Genomic DNA, 26418 nt, shown 5'->3' with positions numbered 1-26418 from the left:
CATATAGAACATAACGTAACAGGAATATAACAGAGGATCTAGCAATAGACACAAAACTAAATGGTCAACTGATTTTTATCAAAGAGGAAATAGTAAATCAAATTTGAAAGGACAGTCTTTCCAATGAATGATGCTAGAACAACTGGATATGTGTTCAAGGGGTGGGGAAGAACACTGATGCTCATCTCACATCATGAACAACCTGAAATGTATCATAAACCAAAATTTAAGAAATGTGATTATAGAGCTCCTAGGGGAAAAAGGCTGAGGAAATCTTTATGATCTTCAGGTAGGCAAAGACTTCTTAGCAGAACACAAAAACCACAAGCTATAAAAGAAAAAAATTATTAAATGGACTTCATCAAAATTATAAATATTTGCTCGTAAAAAGGCACAATTAAGAAAACAAAAAGCAAGCCAGAAACTGTGAAAAAGTATTTGCAAAACATATCTGACAAAGGGAATACACAAAGAGCCCATGCAACTCAATTAATAATACACAAAAAGAAGTTAAAAACAAGCAAAAGATGTGAACAGATAATAACAAAAGGTACATGAAAGGCCAATAGCACATACAAGATGCTCAACATCACTATCATTGGGGAAACGCAGATAAAACCAAAATGAAAAACCACTACTTACTTACTAGAATGGCTGAAGTTAAAAAGATTGACAATACCGAGTGATATCCAAGATGTAGAACAATTGAGAATCTCATATATTGCTAGTAAGAATGTGAAATGGTACAGCCACTTTGGAAAAGTGTGGCAGTTAACTCTACAACTGCAATGTGACCCAGCATTTCCAAATCCTAGGTATCTATACCAAGAGAAGTGAAAACCTATGTCTACACAAAAACAAATAATGTTCACAGCACTTCATTCATGTTTATCAAAAGCTGGACACAACCCTAATGTCTGTCAACTAATAAATGGGAAAATTAATTGTGGTATAATCGTTCTATGAGATACTACATAACAATGAAAAGGAACACAATACTGATACACACAAGAACATGGATGAATCTCAAAAACAGTATGCTAAATTAAAACAAAAAAATACATGCTATTTGAATCCAGGTGTGTGACATTCTAGGAACGGCAAAATTAGAGACCCAGAAACATACACAAATAACTGGTTGCCTGGGACCAGGGGTCAAGAATGGGAATCAACTGTAAAGGGGGACAATGGAACACTTTGAGTGATAGAAACATTCTATATCTTAATTGCAGTAATGATTACACAACCCCATATAAATTGCCATAATGCAGCAAACTTGAACACTTAAAATAATGTAAATAATACTTCAAAAAAGCCGGAGAGAAAAAATCATCAGCTGTTTTTGTGGAGTTAATTCGTTTATTTGGAAAAACAAGCAACAAAGAAAGGACAGCCAGGGAAACTCTAGAAACAAGAACAATGGGGAAATGGTGCCACAGCACTACCATATACATACTGTATATGTAGTGTAAACCTATTGCAAAACCTCTATAAGTAAAATAGTATAGTATTAATTCATGAACAGACTAATGAAACAGACCACAGAAAATGTAAGTAGACAAAACTGCATATGAAAATTTAGCATACAACTAAGGCAACATCTCAAATTAGTATGAAAAAAATGAATTTTTTAACAATATATTATGTTGGGATAATTAGCCATAGGCAAAGAATAAACTTAGATGTTCCTCACACTATAAATCAGGGATAAATCCCAAATGGATGAGAGATTTAAATTAAAAACTAAAACCATTCAAGTACTAAAAGAAAATGTGGATGAATTTCTCTAACACCTGGGAGTGAGGAAAAAACTATCCTATGATTCAAAATGCAGGTGCAATTTAGAAAAAGACTGATAAATTTGACTACATAGAAATAACTTCTGCATGGACAAAAACAAGCACACAAAAGCAAAATAAAACAATAAATGAAAACTGCAATTTTTATCACAAAGGATAAATATAGATCATACATAAAATATGGCTATACAAAACAGAAAGAAAACAATGGCCCAACTGAAGAGAAATGAACAAATATTTTAAAGAAAAGGAAACACAAAGTCTTTAAATTTCAATTAAAAATTCAATTAAGAAAATGCAAGTTAAAACAACAATAAGACACCATTTCTCACCTATCAGATTTCACAAAAAAGCCTGCTGACATAAACTTTCTTGGTTAAGACCAAGGGGAAACAAGAGCTCCCAAAGGAGTGGTTCACACCACTAGACCCAGCAATCCCACTCATCAAGGAATCTATACCAAAGAACACTAACAAAAAGACACTTTTACTATTTACTGCAGTACTATCTGTACTGAAGCAACTGATAGAATAAACAATGGAAGAAATCACCATGACACTGGATTAGGCAAAGATTTCTTAGCTACAAAACCAAAAGCCCAAGCAATGAAAGAAACAGTTGAGAAATTGGATGTCATCAAAATTTTTAATTTTTGCACTTCAAACTATACTATCAAGAAAATGAAAATATTAGCCACAGACTTTGAGAAAATATTTGCAAATTATATATCCGATAAGGGGTTGTATCCGGAATGTATAAAGAACTCTTACAACACACCAATTTTTATTTTATTTTATTTTTTTTTTTTTTAAAGTTTTCAGCCACGCCGCGCAGCATGTGGGATCTTAGTTCCCAGATCAGGGATCAAACCCACGCACCCTGCATTGGCAGCGTGGAGTCTTAAACACTGAACCGCCAGGGAAGTCCCAACACACTAATTTTTTAAAAAACAAATTTAAAAATCAGCAAAGGGTTTACAGAGGCATTTCACCAAATAATATACACAAATAGCTAATGTGGTCATTAAACAGTGCTCAACATCAGTCATTAGGAAAATGCAAATAAAAACTATAATAATGAGGATATGGAGAAACTGGAACCCTCATACACTGCTGGTGAGAATGTAAAATGTTACAGCCACCCTGGAAAACAATTCTGGCAGTTTCTCAAAATGTTAAACATAGATTTACTTTACAACCTGGCAATTCCACTCCTGGTTATTTACCGAAGAGAACTGAAACTATATGTCCACACAAAAACTTGTATACAGATGTTCACAGGAGCATTATTCACAATAGCCAAAAAGTGGAGACAACTAAAATGCTCAACTGATGAATGGATAAATAAAATATGGTATAACCACACAATGGAATATTATTAGATAATAAAAAGGAATAAAGTATTAATACACATGGATCGACCTTAAAAATATATGCTTAGTGAAAGAAGTCAGTCACAAAAGACTACATATTATATGATTCCATTTATATGAAATACCCAGAAAATACAAATACACAGAGACAGAAAGTAGATTAGTACTCTCCAGGGGTTGGGCATGAGGTTTCATTACGGTGAGATAGACATGTCCTAAAATAAGACTTTGGTTATGGTTGCACAACTCTGGAAATTTACTAGAAGTCACTGAATGGCATAAAGAAGTTGAATTTTATGGTATTTAATTATACTTCAATAAGCTTTAAAAAGAAGAAAAGCCATAGACTAGAAAAGACATTTTCAATATACTTTTTTAAATTACCAAAATATACTTTTAAAACTTCTACATATCAAAAAGAAACATAAATTAGGCAATAGAAAAAATAAAATCCACCTTAAAAATATGAAATGGCAATTCAGATAAAGAAACCCCACTGGTCAGTAAACTTATACTTCAAAGTAAACATGATGTGAAAGATTAACCTGTCCAGGTAACTTTATGCACTGCTTAAACTAAGAAAATAGATGATTCATTGCTGTGCACAGTTCTTCATTTAGGTATTGGTCTTTTAAAAAATGGTTAGGTTCAGCTGTCCTCAGAGCTCCAATCACAGACAGACTATACCAATAAAGATTTTCATTTATGCCTTCCCTTTTCAGCCTGATACACCCATCTTCAGACTTCTTTTATTCCTAGGTACCAACTTAAGAAAACTGAAGAATCATTTTGTTGCCATTTGATTTTAATGGCTTTAACTTCCACACTTTGGATCATCTTTGGCCAATAAACTGTGTCAGAATAATCTAATTCTTTTAACAAAATACAAGTTGATCATACAAGACAGCACAAATGAAGAACACTCATTTTTCCCTTGCCAATCCCTTTTGCCTAGAAGTAATATTTTCAATTAACAAAACAAACAAACAAAAAAGCAAGAGCACAATTCGTTTTGAGTATAAACAGCAGTAATCTGCCAGAGAAGAGAAGGGAAGGGAAGGGAAGAGGAGGGGAGGGAAGAGGGGAAAGGAGGGGAAGGGAAGGGAAGGGAAGGGAAGGGGAAGAGGGGAAGAGGGGAAGAGGGGAAGGGAAGGGGCATGCAAATGTGCACTAACCTTCCAGTAGTCAGATTGTAAACTGTAGTACCTCTGGTATGCAGATAATGCTTAAAGAAGGAAAAGAAGCATGAGTCACAATTATGTCCCATTTCAAAATCAATTAACAAGTTTTAAGAAACATTACAACAAAATTCCCATCATACCCACCTCCCAGCAGACAGTGATATTTAAAACCAAACAATTTAAACTCTGGGGCGTCCCTACTCATAGTCAGACATGGTAACAAATGTCAAATATATAGGAGTTCAAGGAAGTAAAACCATGGTCACATTTCAGACCTGCACTTGAACAGAATCTGGGCAACCTCTTGAATCAACTTGACCTTCCTCAGAGACCAAATCTGATAAATGGATTAATACTCCAGAATGTGATGGGTCATTTGTTCTAACAAGGGATCTCACTTCCAAAAATGACTAAGAGCTCAACCACCTCAAAGAGCAAAGGAACTACAGTTGACTCTTGAACAACACAGACATAAGGGGCACTGACCTCCGCATAGTAGAAAAGCCAAGTATAACTTATCGACGGCTCTCTGTATCCGCAGTTCTGTATCCTCGGATTCAACCGACCACAGATCATGTAGTGCTATAGTATTTACTACTGAAAAAATTCCATGTGTAAGTGGACCTGCGAAGTTCAAACCCCTGTTGTTCAAGGGTCAACCGTATTCCTTTTGTGCTGCTTCCTTTCATACAATCAAAAAACAAAAACCCAGCCCACAATTATCTTACCCCAAACTCCAACTCAATTCCAAAATAGGGCATCCCATACCCCTAAATCCATCTCAAGGTATAACAGGCTCTGGAAAAAATTAAAGTACAGTCGTCCCTCAGTATCTGCAGTGGATTGGTCCCAGGACCCGCCATAGATACCAAAATCCACTATGATCAGATCCCATAGTCGGCCCTGCGTGCGCACGGATTCCACATCCACGGATGATAAAAATAGTAGTACATATATGTACTGAAAAAATCCCACATATAAGAGGACCTGCAAGGCTCAAACCCGTGTTGTTGAACAGTCAACTGTAGCGCTTGTCAATCCAAAAACTCAGTGAGGGGAAGGCAGTAACAAAGTAAAGTAAAGGTTATACATGCACATTAGAATTGGTAGAGCCTTTTTTAAAAAACTCAAGAGCAATAAATAAGTCACGGGGGTGTAATGTGCAGCATGATGACTATAATTAATAATACTGTATTGCATATTTGAAAGCTGCTAAGAGTAAATCTTAAAAGTTCTCATCACAAGAAAAAAAACTGTAACTATGTATGGTGACAGATGTTAACTAGACTTACTATGATCATTCCACAATATATGCAAACATCAAATCATTATGTTATACACCTGAAACTAATAGTTATATATCAATTATACCTCAATTTTTAAAAAGAGTAACATATTTTCAAATAAGATTTTCAACACGTGTAAAAAAAACTTTATACTGAAAAAAATAGGGAGGGTGGAAATTAACATTTTCTAAAACTCCAGGTATAATGTTCTCATACTGTTTATCAGTAAGCAGCCAAAACGAATACCATATAGAATACCACATAGAGAACTTCCTGAATATGTTCAAATTAGAGAAGCATCCCCCAAAAACATCATCACGTATCTGAACAAGTAACTTATTTGAATAATGTTCATCTTTTTTGCACAAAGATGATGCCAACCAACCTATCACTGGAAGGACATTTAGACTGTAATTTTTCCAGTTTTGAGGAAGAGGTGATTTCAAGCCATCTTCTGTTTTCTAGTTCTTCATACATGAATGTAGCTAGCTCATAAAGATCACTGATTAATGGTTTTCTAAAAAGAAAAGCAAACCAACTTACCAAGCTAGACAGAACAGAATAGTCAAATAAGGTTTGACTGATTTATAGAGAACAGTCATGGAAAAGGTGTTCTCTCTCTACTGCCTGATGTGAACAAGGAAGCATATATCACCAACTGCCACCACAAGGGGAACTATTCTTAAGATGAAGCCCATAGGAGATAGCAGCAGAAACAGATGGAACGTACTGGATACTTCTAGACTTCGAACTATATCTAGTGCACAACTCACCTATGAACTTCCAATTATATGAGAGAATAAATCTCCTTATTGTTTAAGCTAGAATCAAGTCTTTGATATTTGTGCCTCCTAACCAAGACAAGCCAGGGTCCCTGACAATTTTGTGAAATCACCATACCAAGCCTGGACTGCCCTTTTAGCGGGAATTTCAACAAACTTGAAGGGTATGTTTCCAATAACCTGAATAACAATATATATTACATGACTTCAAAAAATTCCCATTTTAGAATTTGAAGAGCCCTTAAACAGACAGTATGATGTAACTGAAACCGAGGTACAAGAAGCCTATGTGATTATCAATTGGGAGAAACATGGCATCCATACTACAATATGATGAACTGAGAAATAAACACAAGCCCTCAAATTCAAAGTCACAAAAGTAAATGCTCCAAATTTCAAGCACAGATTTGTAAATGAGACACTTCAATGAGCATTTGTTACCTTTCCATTCATTTACACATTTCTCAACAATTATACTTTATTCCATTAAGGCCTAGGATCCTATATTTTAAGAAAGACCTTAACATATTTAACATGTTTCCTAATCCAAATAAATCATTAAAACTCTACAAGTACCCATCACCAGAGTCTCTCTAATGAAATCCTTTTAACCAAAGCACAGCCCTTATTTCCAATCTTTAAGTCAGTTACCTATTGTGAAAATAAATTCCTACTCCACTGTAACTAGATTTTCCTTAAGTCCTTAATAGAGAATGAGGGAAATCATTTATTTGGACATACTTATAATGCTTAAAACCGGTTTCAGGACTGTACCATACGTCTAGTCTAATGGGCTTTTCCTTCCCTAAATCACCTAATCTTCACTTTGAGATCCCTGAGTTATTTACTGGCTCAAGAAGTCCTTGTTGGGGGCTTCCCTGGTGGCGCAGTGGTTGAGAATCTGCCTGCTAATGCAGGGGACGCGGGTTCGAGCCCTGGTCTGGGAAGACCCCACATGCTGCAGAGCAACTAGGCCCATGAGCCACAACCACTGAGCCTGTGCGTCTGGAGCTTGTGCCCGGCAACAAGAGAGGCCACGGCAGTGAAAGGCCCGCGCACCGCGATGAAGAGTGGCCCCCGCTTGCCGCAACTAGAAAAAGCCCTCGCACAGAAACGAAGACCCAACACAGCCAAAAATAAATAAATAAAATAAATAAATTTACAAAATCACTTGCTAAAAAAAAACGACAACACTCATTCAGGATTCCACCATTTAAAAACAAAAAAAAGAAGTCCTTGTTCATCCCACTAGGAAATCTTTTTTAACAGTACTTCAGGCAAGACTGTCGTTTTCTTTTGCCACTTAACCAAGAATGGTGTGCTCAAACATATTAATTTCAACTCTCTATCAACCAATTTCCAAAGGTCAGATCTTTTTAATCGTTGGAATCAACTTTATTTATGGACAGACTTTTTTCATAATTTTGAGTTTTATTTTGCTTTTAAATAAGCTCATTTAGTCTGTGTAGACTTAAAAAAAAAGAGAAAAATATAATGAATTTAAAAGATTATAGAAAACTGGCAGAGTACTAACAAAGTAACCAGGCCTAAAAAAATTAAATGCAAAAGAAAACAAAAAAGCAAAAACACAAATGCAAATAAGAAGGAAGTTAAATTTAACTTTCTGCCAGAAAAAGGGAGTCTCCTTCAGAGTAAGATGCAACAGAAATGCAAGGAAGAAAAAGATTTAAAATTCAATCTACACTCATATTAGACTATGCACTAACTGCAGGCAGAACTCAGCATTTCTCTTTTCATCTCTAGCCCAACGTATAACACTATAGGCAGCAGGTTAGCTGCTCACGGGTGAGTCTATGTGTATGGAAGGGAAGGAAAGGAAAGAAGTACAAGTAAATCTGTCAGTTGCACTGACTGTCATCTTTAGGCCAGAACAAGTTGTGACTGCCTAAGATTATTATTATTAGGTCAACAGATCTTTGATTATTTTTATCTGAGGCTAAACTATAAAGTTGTATTTATACCCTGGGATAAATGAGATCTCAGAGAGCTTATACTAACTGTTTCATTGTATACAAATGACTGATGTGCCTAACTCCCTAGCACCTTTCTGCCTTCTCAAATCTATGACTGCCTAAAACACATCTTCTCTTATATGTAGCATTAATACACATTAACATTTGAAAAACCCTCTGGATAGTATCCAACACAACAGACCTTTGTTCCTAAGATTACAGAGACAAGCAGACAGGAAGTTGGAAAAGCAAAGAAACAAATCTGGAATCCTTTTACTCCTCTATCAGCATCTTCACTGAGGTTTTCAAGTCAAATTAATACATCTACTGAGATCTCAGACTTACTACTTCTTTGTCGTTATTAAAATAATATACTCCTCGAGGTCTTCATTTTTATTTTTTTATTTTTTTGGCCATGCAGCATGCGAGATCTTAGTTCTCCAACTAGGGATCGAACCTGTGCCCCCTGCAGTGGAAGGGCAGAGTCTCAAGCACTGGACCGCCAGGGAAGTCCCTCCTTGAGGTTTTTAATATCGCACATTTGGTTTACTACAAGAACCATCAAGTAGCTGTCTTATTTGTATTCCTTCAATGTGTTCTACCACCAGCTCTCTAGTTCTTGAAGCTACAACTTTTGCTCGTTGCCTGGATATGGACTTCTGACAACCTGGGTTATGGTCACCATTTTTTTCCCTTGGGTTATTTTTCTCAATTGCATTTTCTAATTCTAGGCCACAAGTAGATTGAACAAAATCAATTATTCCCAAATTATGATGAGAGGGAGTGGAGGCACAAGTGATTTTTTTATATCAGTAAATACACGTTTAAATAAAGTTATATAGAGAAAGAGGGTACAATGACTACAAATGCAATGAAAACACATGAATGATCACCTTAACTATATCAGCTTTCAGAAAGATACATCATATTCATTCTATGTATATTACATGCCAGTTTATGTCAGTATTCTAGATTTTCATTTCATTTTACTATTTCAACACAAAGTAAATTTGTATCATATATACTATGCAAACTATCCCAATGACTATCTGAAAGAACTTTTAAACAAAGAGCAGATTCTTACAAGAATCACAACCTTTAGTTCCAACAACCATGACAATAAAGAGATGAACCATGCAAGGATCCAAAAAAAGGCAATTTTTGGAGAAGCCAAACTCAAGATCTATTTTTGGAAAACATGCACTTTATGTCCTTATACTATATATATCCTAGGATGGAGTGTTGTCGTCCACCCAAGAAACACAGAAAGATAGAAAGACAAAAAAAGCTCACCAACTCTGACTTCAGACTTCTCCACATAAGCAACTCTTAGCATGTAACTTGCCCTAGCCATTTATAATTACTGAGGAACTAAAACAACCAAAACCTACTTTGCCCAAAAGTGATAGACAATGCAACAAATGACCAATTACTTGAAGGAAGGAGGAAAGGGAGAAAAATCTATCGTCAGGTGGAATTTCAGGGAGAACTTCCAGCTCACCACAAACCATGAAGAAACTATGTGTAAAAGTGTCAAGGTTTTCATACTAATATCAGGAATGATTAATTATTGTATCTCCTTCAACTAATTTTTTTACTTCTGGAATTTTTACTATCTGCACCCCAAGTCTCTTACCTCAGAGTTTCTATCTTTTTATAATTTTGCTGTGTACTGAGGTACTTTACTACCGGATTTTCTAAGCAATCAACTTAACTTAATGACTATTCTCTCCTATAATGTGCCATACATATTCGCAAATATTTACATACAATTTCTATTAATTAAACTGCTCCTGAGACCCATCACATATATTCACAAGAATATATACACTTGTCCTTCAGCCCAGGGTTCTCTGTCTCTCAGGTTGTTCTTCAACTCAAAGAAGAGAAATCACAGAACCATCTCCATGGCTTAAGGCAGTCTGTCTGACAGCCCCATCAGCTGTTTGGTTCAGCTGAGGTTGACAGGTTAGCTATGGGGGTAGGAGTGGAAAGGAGGTATGGTAGACACTATAAAGAACCACTCAAATCCCACTTCAAGGAAGGACTGTTTGCAGTCTTGCGTACAAGAGAGCCTCTAGCAGTGAGTTGTCTTAAGCTGAGGAGAGCAACCTTGCCTGAGGTCACACTCCTTCCCATGTCCAGTATGGAATGGATAGAGTATAAAGGCCTGGTCATCTTGGCCCAACCTGTGATAGCCATTCTAGCTCCGGGGCTCCCCATGGAGTTGGCCAAGGCTGTCACAGCTTAACTTCTCCCTCTGTCCAATCCTGGTTCCATTTCCCACCTTCCACAGTGCTGATCCTAAAGGTACTCCTTACTAAACATCTTGTATGCTAAACTCACTGCAGAGGAATCCAACCAACAATAGGCTAAGTGCAATAAGCCTCCAGCCTCCATTTTCCCGCAATCCTCTAGCCAATTACATTTTCAGGATAAATTCCTAGAAGCCTAATAACCAAATCAAGTGATGGAAAATTTTTTAAATTCTTCATACATATTACCAACCAGAAAGACTAAAAAAATGTTTTATAAGGTCATTTTATCTTTTTCTTCAAACTCCTCTGAAATGAAAGGAAAGGTAATTTTTAATTAATAAATCCATAACAGTAATGACAACCAAAGTATACTATCTACAGATCAGAAATTTTTAGAAATTCATATAAGACAGGAAATAGATGAGATCAGAGTAAGAAATAAGGGCAGAAAAACCACAGTCCAAAATGCACACAAAATATTTTCTACCATTTTCTACTCCAAAAGTAGAAGCAGTTTTTCATAAGGAGCCCCAAACTCTGAAAATTTCACGCACAAGAGGACTCAGGACAGTATTTAAAGGACTGTCCTCAGAATAAACAGGGCCAGTAAATCCCCCACATACATACATCTGAGCAGTCTACTCACATGTTTACTGAATGGTTTATGTTTATTTCCCAGTAAGTTATGGTTTGTAATCTGTTCTCTAAAAATAAACATCTATTTGGCTGGGGCTAGAGGTTCTCATCTTGTACTGGTTCCAAAGAAAAAAGGAGAAAGTAGCCTGAGGTAACAAATGTCTCCATAAATTGGTGATGATGGTGATGATGTGTGGAAGGGGCTACTAGAGACTGGCTCTAGTTTGGGACTTCTGGGAAGACAGTGAAGAGAATGGATAGGAAGAGTTCAATAATTAGTATTTTTAAAGGATTTTTTTTAAGTGGGAATGTGGTCAATAAAGCCTCAAGGATGAATTCAAACAACAACTCTCGTCTAGGAAATAAGAAGCCATCAGCTTGAAATACTAAAATATACTGAAATACAAATGTATACCTCTGCATTCATTCTCTCCTTCCTCTGCTTCCTATTATAAATTATCAATGGCCAGTTCATCTACACAACAGCAAATGGGTCGCAGAGCACACCTTTTCAAGGACTTAAATCCTTGGGTTATCCTTCTCTTCTCCCATCTTTCTAGATTACTCCTACCAGCTAGTTTGCCAACATTGTCTACTTGCCACATGCCCCCTACCACACCTTCCAAAAAAGAAAAAAACACCTCCAAAACAAATATCCCTGGATTCTTCATTACCTTCACAGCCAAACATTTTATAAATGGAAAATGTAGCTAAATTCATAGGCTAATGAAGTTTTAAAAGCTTGCTTATTTATTTATTTATTTATTTATTTATTTATTTTAAATGACCACTAAGCAATAAGGACATACAGCCACATATGCAAACCTAATTTTCAAGTCTGGGTCTCTGTTTATATGCTCTAAAACTAGTGCACTCTCCAAATAAAAGGTGCAGCATTGAAAAATCAGATTGCACAGAACTCTGTATTATTTCTTTTGTATAATCCTTTCCTTTAAATAAGTTACTGTTTTAAGTAAAATATCTAATAGATTGTTAAATAATTGTTAATACCTATTACCCTGAAGTCACTTTGCTAAGTACTAACCAGTCTCACACAGGAATCCCAAAACCCCTGAGCAGCTACCACATCCTCCCCTCGTTTTACAGATTACAGATAGAAGCTCAGGGATGTTTATATAATCTGTTAAAAGTAATGCAGCTGAACCACAGAGATGAGCTGGGGAATAAGCCTAATTTCAAACCCCATAGCATATCTGTCTCAAAGTAAAATTGTATTTTCATTAGGAAAGTATTCACTTGACCTAAAATAATTAAACACGAACAATCCTTCACTCTAGCCCTGAACAACATTTCAGTTGTTCAGCCCACCTAAATACATTTGTGGAAAACAAGCATAAGTCCATCCACTCCACATTAAAATGTTTACTATCATCAAAAAGTTAAAATGTTATTGATTATAAGAATATAGTTTTTCTTTGCCTTTGGTATTGAGGGGTGTGGTAACTGGGGGGTGCTTTTAACTTCCTAAGTGAGTAATGGTCTGAGTCAGCAGCTTGGTACCACAAAAAGGACACATCTTGGGGGACTACCTTCAATAATTTAACTTACTTATTTCCGATAGGAAAAACTTTTCAAATGAATAAAAAAATGCTTTATCCAACGCTCTAGCTCATGTGTGATCATCTCTCTATGTTACTTACCTTTACAATAACATGGCTACAGATCAGGTTTTCATTCAAATATTTCCTAGCTAAAATGGAAGTTAAAGGATAAAGAAGAGAAATGCTGAGTTTGTGTTACTTTTCCAAAGTGTCCATCAATGGCTCACTTTCTACTATAGTCGAGCCTTCAAAAAGCAGGATTTTTCACAAGGCAGAACAAAACGGTAGTACACACGTAGGTGGTTATCAGTTTAGCTGAATGGTCAACTTACTGCTGATTTACATGGAGTCATGTGAACTTTTCCCACTTCCATCTACTCCACTTTTCTCATTGTTTAGGATGTTCATAAGCTTACAATTTCTTAGAAGTAAAAATGGTAATACCTCCGATAGAGTACAATTACAGTTATTTTGAATACATATATAAATCAAACAGTAATTTACAAAGGGAAAAAATTACCTTTTGGATAATCTTCCAATAAGAGGTTGAAGTGACCTAATTGACAAAAGAAATCAGACTCCACTTTTCCTTCAGCTTTTAAGATTAGAGATTCGTAGCAGCGAACAGCCTAGAAATAAAAAACACAAACATTTAAGAAAAAGACAAAACCCTAAAATACATTTCCTTCCTGAGATAATGCATATAATCCTCCATTCAGTCACCCAAGAAATCAATATATTTTACTTGTACCTCAGATACAGCCAATGCAGCATTCTCCTAAAATACCTACTTACTAAAAGAACCACTAATTATGGCATAAGTGCTTTTCCTACTTATAAAATGGAAATACTTGCCAAATAAGATAATATAGGAACACTCTGATGACTTTATTCATTAGCTGTAAATCTAAATTTTCACTGTGGTCCATGTTGACATAAACAAATATATCAATCTTTTCCACAAACGGGAAGAACTTTATTGAATTACATGAGAATTCACAGAATCTCCAGAGTAATAATAACTACCATTTATACTGAAGAGCTACTTTTTACCATCCCCTCTACCCACTTAAACTACCATAAACTGTCTTTCAATTATCTTCTTATGATACACGTCATACCCACCAACTCTAACTCTATTCCTAATTTTACCCCCATTCCAATACATGCATATGCACTCACTCTCAGTTTGTTCCCTGAAGAAAAAAAATAACAGTATTTTAAGAATATCATTCTTTTTTTGTAATCCAGAAGAGTGCAGGGGGGAAAAAATGAATGATGGAAAGAACAGGATTCTGGAGTCTGACAAATTCCAGTCATCATTAGCTACAGGAGATCCTGGGGAACTTATCGTCTCTGATTCTCAGTTTTAATAACACTCAAAGGGCTGATTAAAGGATTAAAACTAGAAAACTTCTCTAAGGGTTTATCACAGTGCTTAGCACTCCACAGGTACTTAATAATTGTTTCTCTACCTTCTACTTAGGTTAAGATAAAAAGCTCCAACTCTTCCAGGATTGTCTCAAGCACCCCAATAATTTTGTCAAAATTTCCCTAACAATCTACACTACAATGTTGTTATGTGTTATTGTGTCCTGGAATCACTGAAGGAAAAACTGGGAATGATTTCTCAAATGTCTGAGTACACTCTCAGGTTTGGTGTCCACAAAACATAGTTTCCATTATCAAAAAATCCTTTCACCACCACTTCAAGAGCTTTTGATGGGATAAGAAAGTGTGATGTGGGGCATGGTACCCACTTAAAATGCCTTGATTTTTCCTCTCCTGTAAAATATAGAGCCTTTGATGAAGAGTTTCAAATTTTAAAATTTACCTATCCAAAGCACATACATAAATACTTATCAAGTTTGGAGAAGCCATCCTAAACAAGGCGAATTTTGGGATGATTTTACCATCCTTAAAGTCTAACAGTTATTAAAAGGGACTGTTTTCAGTTCTTATTCCACTCTTAGCTATCTAAATGTGCATATATACAAAATCACAATCACTGAAAACTTATCATTCTGCTTCCTTATAATTAAAAGAGCCTGAATGCTACACTGACATCTCAGAAATTACTATAATTTGGAGGCAAGAAATTTCAAGATCCTCTTTATTTAAGTCATATATAATCCTATCTGGCAGATGGTTAGAGTACAAAAATATAATTTATTTCAGTGCTTTTTAATATCAGTGAAATTCATAAAATTACTGGGCTACAGTATGACAATTATTAATTTTTACACTAAATAAAATGACTTTTTAAAGCTAATAATGGCATTGTAAATAAAGCTAGTTATTGTCTTTGTTTTTTAAACTCTTAGTTAGATATTTAGAAACTTTTGCTACTCCTCTCTGATAATTTCTCATGGCTGATTAGCATTAAATTTACAAGCAAATATAGTTTCATGGTGAAAAAGATTTCAAGATACAAACACAAATAAATTTTCTTTAATAATCTAAGCAAAAAGATGGCAACATTCTATACTTCCTCTTATCACCAAACATTGATGCCACTACCATGATCATCTATTACCTATCTTCCATATTCCATTAAAAAAAGGAACACATCTAAAGTGAGTACTATACACAACTCTGATCATCACGAAACACAACACCAGGCAAAAATCAGAATGGACACTCAGATTCAATCAACAGACTCATAGTAATTTCCAACAAAGCCAGCATGTACCTAAACCTACCAACTAATGTTGGTGGTCAAAAATGACGCTGACAGAGCCAAATACCAAACAAAATGAAGATGAGCAAAAAGGCAGAATAAACATTCCAAGCACCTTGTGTCACCATTTCATGGTGAAACTTCATGAATTTATTTGAAGTGTTTGAGGTAAGCACTGATATTAGATACAGGCAAATACTAACAATTTTTTAAAAGCATTTAAAGGAAAATAAATAAATGGGGCAATTTTCCAATACTACTGACTCATAAAATAACCTAGAATGAAACAGTGTTTTTATAGTAATGAGTTTCATTAAAAGGCTAGTTTTAAACATAGACGATATGTAAGTTCAGGCAAACTTCTATAAAGCAAAAACATTTGTTAAAAGAGTTACTTTTTTTTTTAACATCTTTACTGGAGTGTAATTGCTTTACATGGTGTGTTAGTTTCTGCTTTATAACAAAGTGAATCAGCTATACATAAACATATATCCCTTTACCTCCTCCCTCTTGCGTCTCCCTCCCACCCTCCCTATCCCACTCATCTAGGTGGACACAAAGCACTGAGCTGATCTCCCTGTGCTATGTGGCTGCTTCCCACTAGCTATCTATTTTACATTTGGTAGTGTATATATGTCCACGCCACTCTCTCACTTCGTCCCAGCTTCCCCTTCCCCGTGTCCTCAAATCCATTCTCTACGTCTGCGTCTTTATTCCTGTCCTGCCCCTAGGTTCTTCAGAACCTTCTTTTTTTTTTTTTTTTAAGATTCCATATATATGTGTTAGCATACAGTATTTGTTTTTCTCTTTCTGACTTACTTCACTCTGTAGGACAGTCTCTAGGTCCATCCACCTCACTCCAAATAACTCAATTTCCTTTCTTTTTATGGCTGAGTAATATTCCATTGTATGTATGTGCCACATCTTCTTTACCCATTCAATATTCAACGAATATTCAACCCATATGCTAAATATTAAGAAAGCAAAATTTCTTATTTTTATAAATGGAAAACCTATAAAAATAATGGTATATCTTGCACTGGGGATGAGCAACATCTTCCACAAAAATCACTTTAAAATCCTATAGTTGTTTATAGTTAGTGGCTTACACATCTATAATCGTTACCACCTACTTGAAAAAAAAAAAACATTGAGAAGGGAAATAAACAGTTAATCATTAAATACTAGAATCAAAGGAGAGTAAAGATTCTCCCAGCTACGTAGAGAGACTGGATGTCTTCCTCCCATTACAGTGCCATTTTCCACAATGCTCAATATAATTTGTGCTCGGTAGCTGCTTTGTTTTTATTATTTGAAAAACCAGTTATCTCAGAATAGTAATACTATCATTACCCGCTATTTCTAAACCTTGACAGATTAGCGCTCATAAACACAGACATGTAAATAATTTGTTTTTTTATGTTAAGCATTAAAGTCTTTTATGATAAACTTGGTCAATCCCTAGCTAAAATATGAGTTGTTACTATTTTAGGATTGTTAAGTATAGGCAACATCTAAACAAATGTGGGGTTTTTTTCCAATTTGAAAGATTAGCTGAAGTAGTTGGGTGACATACAAATGGTAGAGAAAACTAATGTAGATTTAAATACCCCAAATGGTTTCCTTTTTTTCTCTTTCTTTCTTTCTTTGTAATGCCTGCCATGAATGCCCAGAGACAGAATCTCAACACAGTCCTAGTTTGGTGGCTCCCATTCTGAAGCCCTTCCTCTTCTATCAGGTTCCCAGATGCTTATTGCCTCCCTCACCTGTAAGCTCCGTCAGGGGAAGGGCTATATCCTAACCCATGATCACATGATAGGGGCTTAATATACATTTCTTGAATTAATGAAGCAATGTCATGTTATTATTTTAGGTTCTCGAATAACCCTCTCTTCTTTGTCCTAAACTTCCATTTCTTAAGAGCTGCAAGTCAGGATGCTAAGGATTAATCTTATTAGTTATTTAAACTCATTTCCATTAAGATATAAATCACTGATATTTTAAATGAACCAAACTTTTAGGTTGAATATAATAAAAGCAAGCATGCAGTCCTGCCCATAATTCTTAAAAACAGCCACAGACATAAAAGATGGTTTAGCAGCTGACTACTTACAAAAGATTAGGGATTGACGCAGACTACAGGTCAACATGTCATCCATGAAATAGGGCTACTAAAAATGTATTCATGGTCCAAATTAATGAAGCATATTACACAAATCAACACCAATAATCAGCTCACCAACGTCTGCTCTGACCAGATCTCCAAAATTATCTTTAGTTCTGAGTGCCACATTTTAACAGGTGGTAACATAAAGGTTACAAGTTTGGTGAAAGATGGAAAAACTATCATGTGAAAATGATTTTAACTGAGTTTAGTTGAGAAGAATCACCAGGGATGCTTTAGCTTTACTCAAATAGTTAAGAAGCTGTCACTTAGGAGAGAAGATTAATTGCACTTTGGGTAGTGCCAGACATCAGACCAATGAATGGGTATAATTTACAAACAAGTTTAATTCAGTTCAATCAGAAAGGAGAAAAACTTAAATATGCCAAAAATTAAATGGGCCATCTTTCTTTGGCTCATATCAAAGAATTAAAGCATAAACTACTAAGGTATCTTAGTGGGGGGTAAAAAGGAGAGTTCTTACTTTGGATACAATTCTGAGCTGCAGTTTTTAAAGATTCCTTGAGCTTCTCGGATATAAGCACACAATGTGCAATATTATATATAATACATAACCACACACAAACACACGTGTGTATGTGAATGCATCTCTCCTGACTTGATTCCATGATTACATTTTATTCACTTTGAATTTCCAGAATTTTTAAATAAACATACTATCTTGACCTCCTCCCTCAAAACCATAAAAATGTCTGCATCATTAAAGCTGATATCCTTCCCAGAAATATGCCTCCTAAATCAGAATTCTTCCTCTTTCCAGGCACTCGCAATGCCTTTGCCTGTTTTTAAAATACCTTAGGAATCTGAAAGGGTTGAAAGTACCTGAGTCTAAACCATTTTTTGAAATTTCAACACACCATTTTTTTAATGAAGGGTTACATACATAAAATGATAATCTTAAGTATTATTGATTCTTAATGACATCCATTCCTGAACTTATATATCAGACTTCCCGTTCTTCTCTTTTTAATTTCATTTACTATTTTTGAAAAGTTAAAATTTACACATCACCAATTCTAAAGGGTATGTAGTGAAAAGTCTCTCTCCCAATCCTAACCCCAGCCACCCAGTCCCCTTTCCCAGATGCAACAAATGTAAAAAATTCTTACTATATTCAAGATTATTTTGTGCAGATGCAAGCATATATATTTTTCCCACCTTAGTACTAATATTTACATATTTATATAAACACTGTTTTGTAACTTGCTTCAGATTATAGGAGTCCCTGATATCCTTTCTCCTCTTCTTCTCTGTTCATAGAACCCCTGAATTTAATTAGACATATGCTGACACAGAATAAATACTGGGATCCCCAGCCATCCTTGTGGGTGTGGCCTGGTGATTAAGTTCTGGCCAATTGGATATAAGGAAAGGACATGCTCTGCTTCAACCCCTCCTCCCCCTAGCTGGAAATCAGCCAGATGGTAGAAGTCACAAGCTGGGGATGGAGAGTAGGAAAACAGAGCCAAGTTCCTGGAACAGTAGAGTTCCAGAGCAGCCCAGAACTGATTGCCTCTGAGAATTCTTATTAAGAAATAAATGAGTATGCAGCCCTCTTTCCTCATTTAAATCAAACAAACAAACAAACAAAAAAGCAGCCTAATGAAATAATCATTAATACATACCAACAGGATAAACGGAAATTAAAAGAAATCTAATTAACTGTCACCCATACCTAACATTTTAGAGAAGATACAAGAACTTATACATCTGTTATTCTACCCTATCTCCCTCACTCCACTTTTCAACTAATATACATCTTTTGCATCACAACAAAGTCAGTTAACAAAATTTAAGCATATCAGCATGGATCCTGGATTTCTCAGCCTCTCTGGACTCTGCATTCAGTGGATATGCTGGATGCTAACGAGTAAATCAGCATCATTCAAGAAACTAACACCTTAAGTACCATTCTTTCCAAATAAACTATTGAAAATGCTTTGCTATTGCAAAACATTCTCACAGAACTACACTATTGAAATCAAACTAGATAATTTCGTAATTCAAGTGCTGATAGCTAATATCTGAGCTCTTGATGCGTACCAAGCACTATTCTAAGCACTTCACATATACTTATTCATTTAATCCTCACAATTACTCTATGAGATAGGGAGACCCTACTTCACAGATAAGAAAACTGAGGCACAGACAAAGTAAATCCTGTGTTCAAGGTCACAGAGCTACTAACTAGCAGGGGTGGCTTCAAACAGTATGGCTGCAGAGCCTCTGAGCAGTAAGGTGTGCAACTCAGGCCATGCCTAGGGACTTAAAGTCATTTGCAAGAAAGAGGACCTCCATAAGCAGCTCTTCCTCTTACACTCCAACACACAGCTCCTTCCACAACTCTACCTCTACACCAAACACAAAAGCAACACATAAGGCCGCTAGTTCCTGTTCCCACCATCCCACAAGGAAGATTTAGCCTAAGTTCTTTACCATGTTTTCTCACCTTGTTTTATTTTAAATCATATAAAAAGCAATCATCGTTATCCCCTCCCCCCCAAAAAGACACACACATTAAAAGAAAAAATCAACAACAGCAAAACAAAACAAAAAATCAAATTCCCATATTCAAAAGCCACCTGTGGCAGAAAAACACTACTGCCCATATATATAAATGATAATATACCAGTTCAAACAAAATGTGGTGTATTATCTGGAAAATGTTAAATGGTTTCACCCTATTTCTTTGTATCTTCTGAATCTCCTTAGTTCACCTAGTGTTATTATTTTCTCTCTTTAGTATAACTGGCACAGAATCCCAAATACAGCTGCAACAAAGCAAACTAGGCTGTACTGTCTCAACCATCAACAAGTTGCTAGTTTACTACTAACTCTAAAACCTTTATCGTTGACGCATGCAGCCAAATGAACTAGTGAATCCTACATAACTACACATGCACGTATACACGCCCAGGACCAACATGAAATTTTTATTTTATTTTATTGATTTGATTTTTGGCCATGGCGCGCGGCTTGCAGGATATCTTAGTTCCCCGACCAAGGATGGAACCCATGCCCCCTGCAGTGGAAGCTGAGTCCTAACCAGTGGACCGCCAGGGAATTCCCCCAACATGAAATTTTTAAAAAGCTGTTGTGTCAAAACAGCCAAGTTATTTTCCAAATATTTTTTTCTGTATCATGCTAAATGTAACAATGTGCAGTTACACTAAAGTACATTATTTATAAACATGTGAATTAAGTCTTGGATAATCTTTAAAAGAATGTACATTTCAATTCTGGAGGCAAGGAGAGTATGAGATAAAATTTCAGCAGAATGACCTCTGTGAATAAAGCCCAGAATAATCCTGTGATTTCCCATATAAAGCAATAGGCTTTACTTCCCATTTTTTTTAGTTCATTTGCTTGCTACTCCAGTCTTTTATTTGTCTAGAGGTAGACAATCTTACAAGCAATCATTCTCCCCATCACTTCAGCTGTACACATTTAATTCAGAGTTCCCAAAATACACAAACAGAAAGAAAGCCATCTATCAATACAACAAGATTATGTAGCCCAAATCTTGATCAAGTTTGTAAAATATTATTATGCCTGCTATAACATGGATGCTTGCTTTAATATCTTTATCAGCAAATTATGCATTCACTTGCCTTATACACATTTCTAAAATGATAAATGCACAAAAAAGGAAGGAGTAAGCACTTCACTGTGGGGGGGGGGGGGAGCGGGACATCACATTTATGACCATGAGCTCCACTGAAAATAATCTACTTTGAATTCTACAACTTCTAATACGTAGTAGGCAATTAGAATTTATTTATTAAATTAATGAACGATCCTAAAACTAGGAAAACTGCAACACAGTAAAGGCCCCTCCCCAAAGGTAGTCCTTTAAAAAAAAAAAAAAGTTTTAATCGATCTGAATATACTCTTCCAGACTTTTCTCTATGCAGAGTCGGCCCTCCATACCCATGGATACAGAACCTGCTGATATAAGGGCCAACTGTACTACACCATTTTATATAAAGGAATTGAGCATCCGTGGATTTTGGTATCCGTAGGGGTCCTGGAACCAATCCCCCTTGGATATCGAGGGACAACTATATAAACAAATAGTACAAATCTTTGTACGCAGTTTATAAACTATTTCCTTCATTCTATATATCATTAACTGCTTACCGTATCAAAGTATACAGATCTTCATCAAAATTAACATCTGCAAATCATTTAAATAATGGTTAAACCATAATTTGTTTCTACTGAAGAGTATCTGGCTGTTAACCAAGTTTTTACTATTACTATTACCCAATGAACATAATTTGGCCAATTTATATTTCTTCAAGGTAACTTCCTCACAGTTAAATGGGAGGCACAATTTAAGCTTTTGACAGTCCCACTAGCAAAAATGAACCAATATAATGTTCCACCAGCAGTGATCTTTTCCAGTTCTTTACTTACTTTTTTCCAAATATTTACTGGCTAAAGTTACTACTTCTTTCATGAACTATCAACCTGTTCATTGATTGTACCTTAAGTGCCTTCAATAGTTTCTCCCAGTAATTAGTACAAACTATCATTCTTCCATGTGTGCCATAAAATGAAAAGGATTAGGAAGTACTCCCACTTCAGGCAACCTGGACAATCACTCTGCTGAAAACTAAAAATGTCAGACAAAACATGGTGGCAGTGGGACTTACACAAGGTTCTTACTATGAACTTGACCAAATGAGAAAGTTAGGAAGACTGGGCTGGGGGAAGGGGGAGACTTAAGAGAGGCAGAAGTAGAGAGAGTAGTGAAGCAACTTTTTGCACTGAGGACATTTTGAAAGTCTGTGTAAACCTGAGTGATGGGTTTAGAGGTCTCATTCAGGGATAGAACACAAAGCCTAGGGGCTACCCAAGAAGAGCAGTCAAATAAGACACACTCCTCATAACACTGAGACCTCAATGGGCTAGACCTTCAACCTCAATGTAACTAAAAATATGGTAATAAAACAATTTTTTAAATTTTATTTTAAAACTGGTCTTGAAGGACAAGGAAAATTGCCTGTCCCATAATGGCAATGATTGGAGAAGAAAATCTCCTGAGTATTTGTAACCAAAAGTCTGAATTCACTTGACCTGGGTAAAACAAACATCAGGCAAGAATTTATACACAGTCCTCAACTCACAGCAATCCAAAGTAAAGGCCAAACTGAAGCATACTACTATCACAACCGTGGCCTAAAAGAATTTCTACAGCTCCAAGGAAAATAAATTCTTCATATTCAAAAAGTCACTACATATAGAGAGAGGAAAAAAAGCCGAGCAAAGAAGATGATCAATATGTAGATATGTTAAAATGAATATTGTTTAATGCAATTAATCACAACAAATATAAACAGAATAAGTATGCTAGGTAAGAAAAAAGGCTATCAATAGATTTTTAAGCCCAGATTTATACAATTTATTAGACACATCTAAAATATAAAAAAAGATTTAGAAATACTACACAAGTATAACCAAAAGAAAGTTGGCATGGTACCAGTTACCATGAATCACAATAAAGATTCAGAAATAAAGAGAACTGGCGCATTAATACAACTATATAGTAACCGAATAAGGAGCTCAGAAACACACCTTCACACGTATGGAAACGTGCACAAAAATGGGCAAACTATAACCTAACCAAATAAAGGTGGCGAGCCAATACGTTATTTCTAAGGGGAAAAAGAAGGAAAAAAAGCAAACAGTAGACTACTAATCTACACATACAAAAACCTATTTCAAATGGATTAAAGACCTAAATAAAAGGCAAAATTTAAGAAGAAAAGTATAGCAAAATGTTTTGGACAAAAGGATAGGGTAGGAATTCTTTAAAAATGCAAGTCATGGGGGGAAAAGGTTAATTCAACTACATCAATGTTTGGGACTTCAGGTTTATCAAAACAGAACAAAACTGACAAATATAAAGGCAAGTCAGGGCTTCCCTGGTGGCGCAGTGGTTAAGAATCCGCCTGCCAATGCAGGGGACATGGGTTTGAGCCCTGGTCCAGGAAGATCCCACATGCCACGGAGCAACTAAGTCCGTGTGCCACAACTACTGAGCCTGCACTCTAGAGCCCACGAGCCACAACTACTGAGCCCGTGTGCTGCAACTACTGAAGCCCGCATGCCTAGAGCCTGTGTTCCGCAACAAGAGAAGACACCACAATGAGAAGCCCACACACCACAACGAAGAGTAGCCCCCACTCGTCGCAACTAGAGAAAGCCTGCGTGCAGCAGCAAAGACCCAACGCAGCCAAAAAAATAAATAAAAATTAAAAAATAAAAATAATAATAATAATAAAATAAAGGCAAGTCACAAACTGGGAAAATATACCTTCAGCACATATAGTAACAAACCATTCATATTCTGAATACACGAAACTCCTGAGAATCAGTAAGAAAAAACACTCAATGTAAAAAATACTGGGGGAAACTTGATCTGCCACTATGATCCACAAAATGAAAGAATGAGCAATAAAACAAAACACAACCAAATTATCTGCTGATTAATAACGATCAAGGGGCAAACAGATACATTACCCACTCCTCAGATAAGTCATAAGGGCTCCTGTCTACTAAACCACTAGAAGATAACCCTGCTCTATCCTAAGTATAAATTTTTCCAATGACTCGAAAGGCTTCTTGACTCAGGAATTGAAAGAGTAAAACTAATAAAAGATTAAGCAAATTCAAGTATTTTCCATAATTAGTGGCTCTTTTAACAATCTGCTCCACTAAAAAGTTCATCTGAAAAACCAATCCCGAAAGAATATTTTACCAAAAATCTGAATTTAAAAGAAAGCTGTCTTAACACTACTCACTTAAAATATTTTCATATAAAGTATGAAAACTGTCTGTCCAAAATACTATTTCAATTTAGTTTAAGTCTCTAATAAGCTCATATTCAAATTTCTATTTCAAATCAGTGAAATAAATACCAGCCCACTTATCTCAGGAGAAACCTAAAATCTAGCTTCTCCACACAAGACACACACTTGAATTACTGGAATGACACACTTCTTGACATCTCAATCTTCCATTCTATACAGAATTTTGAGATTTAATTTCTTAAGTCTTTGAATTTCTGCTTCCCACCAAGATGCAGTGAAACAGACCAAATTTATTCCTGAATGACATGACTAAAAAACCAGAGAAACTGTATGAAACAAAGGTTTTCACACACTGAATATCAGAGAACACATGACAATAATCCTTGCGAAGGAAAAACAAAGGATGTGAGCCCTAAAGTTATCCCAAGCTTACTGCTTTTCAGGCTGCAGTACAGCTATGGGAAATTTTCTTGCCCAAATCAATGTAAGCTAGAATAAAGTGGAACAACATCTTTATAGTTACTGAAAGGAAAATAAATGTGTCAACCTACAATTCTATACTCAGTAGAAATATCTTTCAAAAAAAGAAGATGAAAGTACACTTCTTAAAATATACAAAAGGTGAAAGAGTTCAACACCAACAGACCTACCTATAGTCTAAGAAATGTTTTCTTTTAATTCTCAGGTGGAAGTAAAATTATACCAGAAGTAAACCTTTACACAGAATGCAGAATGAAGACCACGAGAAATGACAGCTGCACAAGTAATTATAAAAGACATTTTTCTTATTTTTTTTAACGTCTCCTTAAAACACAACTGACCCCAAAATCTACTGGGGGGATAAAAAACACTCATAGAAGTAATAAGCGAGTTCAACAAGGTCACAGGACACAAGAGCAACATACAGAAAATAAACTATATTTCTATACACTAACAGTGAATAAACGGAAACAAAATTTTTAAAATACCATTTATAATAGCTCCAGAAACATGATAATATGTAGGTATAATTCTAACAAAATATGTGCAGCAGAATCTGTATGCTGAAAACTACAAAACTCTGATGAAAAAAACTCAAATAACGCTCAAATAAGCACAGAGATATACCATGTTCATGAACTGGATGATTCAGTAAGATGAGGACTAAAATCCTATCAGTATTTTTTGTAGACACAGATGGGCTGATCATAAAATTCATATATAAAGGTAAACTAGAATAACCAAAACAATTTTGGAAAAGAACAAAGTTGGAAGACTCACATGACCCAATTTTAAGAGCTATTATAAAGCTACAGAAATCAATTAACACCACAAGATACCACTACATACCTATTAAAATGGCTTTTTCCCCCAACTTTATTGAGATATAATTAACATACAACATTGTGTGAGCTTAAGGTATACAACATGATATAGGTATACATTGTGAAATGATTACCACAGTAAGATTAGGTAGGGGCTTCCCTGGTGGCGCAGTGGTTGAAAATCTGCCTGCTAATGCAGGGGACACAGGTTCGAGCCCTGGTCTGGGAAGATCCCACATGCCGCGGAGCAACTAGGCCTGTGAGCCACAACTACTGAGCCTGCGCGTCTGGAGCCTGTGCTCCGCAACAAGAGAGGCCGCGACAGTGAGAGGCCCACGCACCGCGATGAAGAGTGGCCCCCGCTTGCCACAACTAGAGAAAGCCCTCGCACAGAAACGAAGACCCAACACAGCCAAAATAAAATAAATAAATAAACAAATGTGGGGTTAAAAAAAAAAAAAGATTAGGTAGCATATCCATCACCTCACATGGTCCCCCCCCCTTTTTTTTTTGGTGGTAATATTTAAGATCTACTCTCCAAGCAACTTTCAAGTATACAATACAGTATTATTAACTGTACTG

General features: G+C 35.8%; 1 protein-coding gene across 8 annotated transcripts in view; it reads right to left on the bottom strand.

Annotated features, from left to right (window-relative positions):
- KDM6A (lysine demethylase 6A) overlaps positions 1-26418 on the bottom strand; it is a 206031-nt gene that overhangs the window by 120949 nt on the left and 58664 nt on the right. For all 8 annotated transcript variants that reach the window (XM_059909881.1, XM_059909884.1, XM_059909883.1 and 5 more), the window contains exons 3-4: positions 13370-13478; positions 4347-4396 (exon numbers count right to left, since the gene is read on the bottom strand). In XM_059909881.1, the coding sequence (XP_059765864.1) occupies positions 4347-4396; positions 13370-13478 (159 nt within the window). The remainder of the gene's footprint in view (positions 1-4346; positions 4397-13369; positions 13479-26418) is intronic.

The sequence above is a fragment of the Balaenoptera ricei genome, chromosome X, assembly GCF_028023285.1.
Source record: "Balaenoptera ricei isolate mBalRic1 chromosome X, mBalRic1.hap2, whole genome shotgun sequence".
NCBI classification, from domain to species: domain Eukaryota; kingdom Metazoa; phylum Chordata; class Mammalia; order Artiodactyla; family Balaenopteridae; genus Balaenoptera; species Balaenoptera ricei.
Note: the sequence above shows the minus strand (reverse complement) of the source record. Positions and strands in the feature narration are given on the sequence as shown.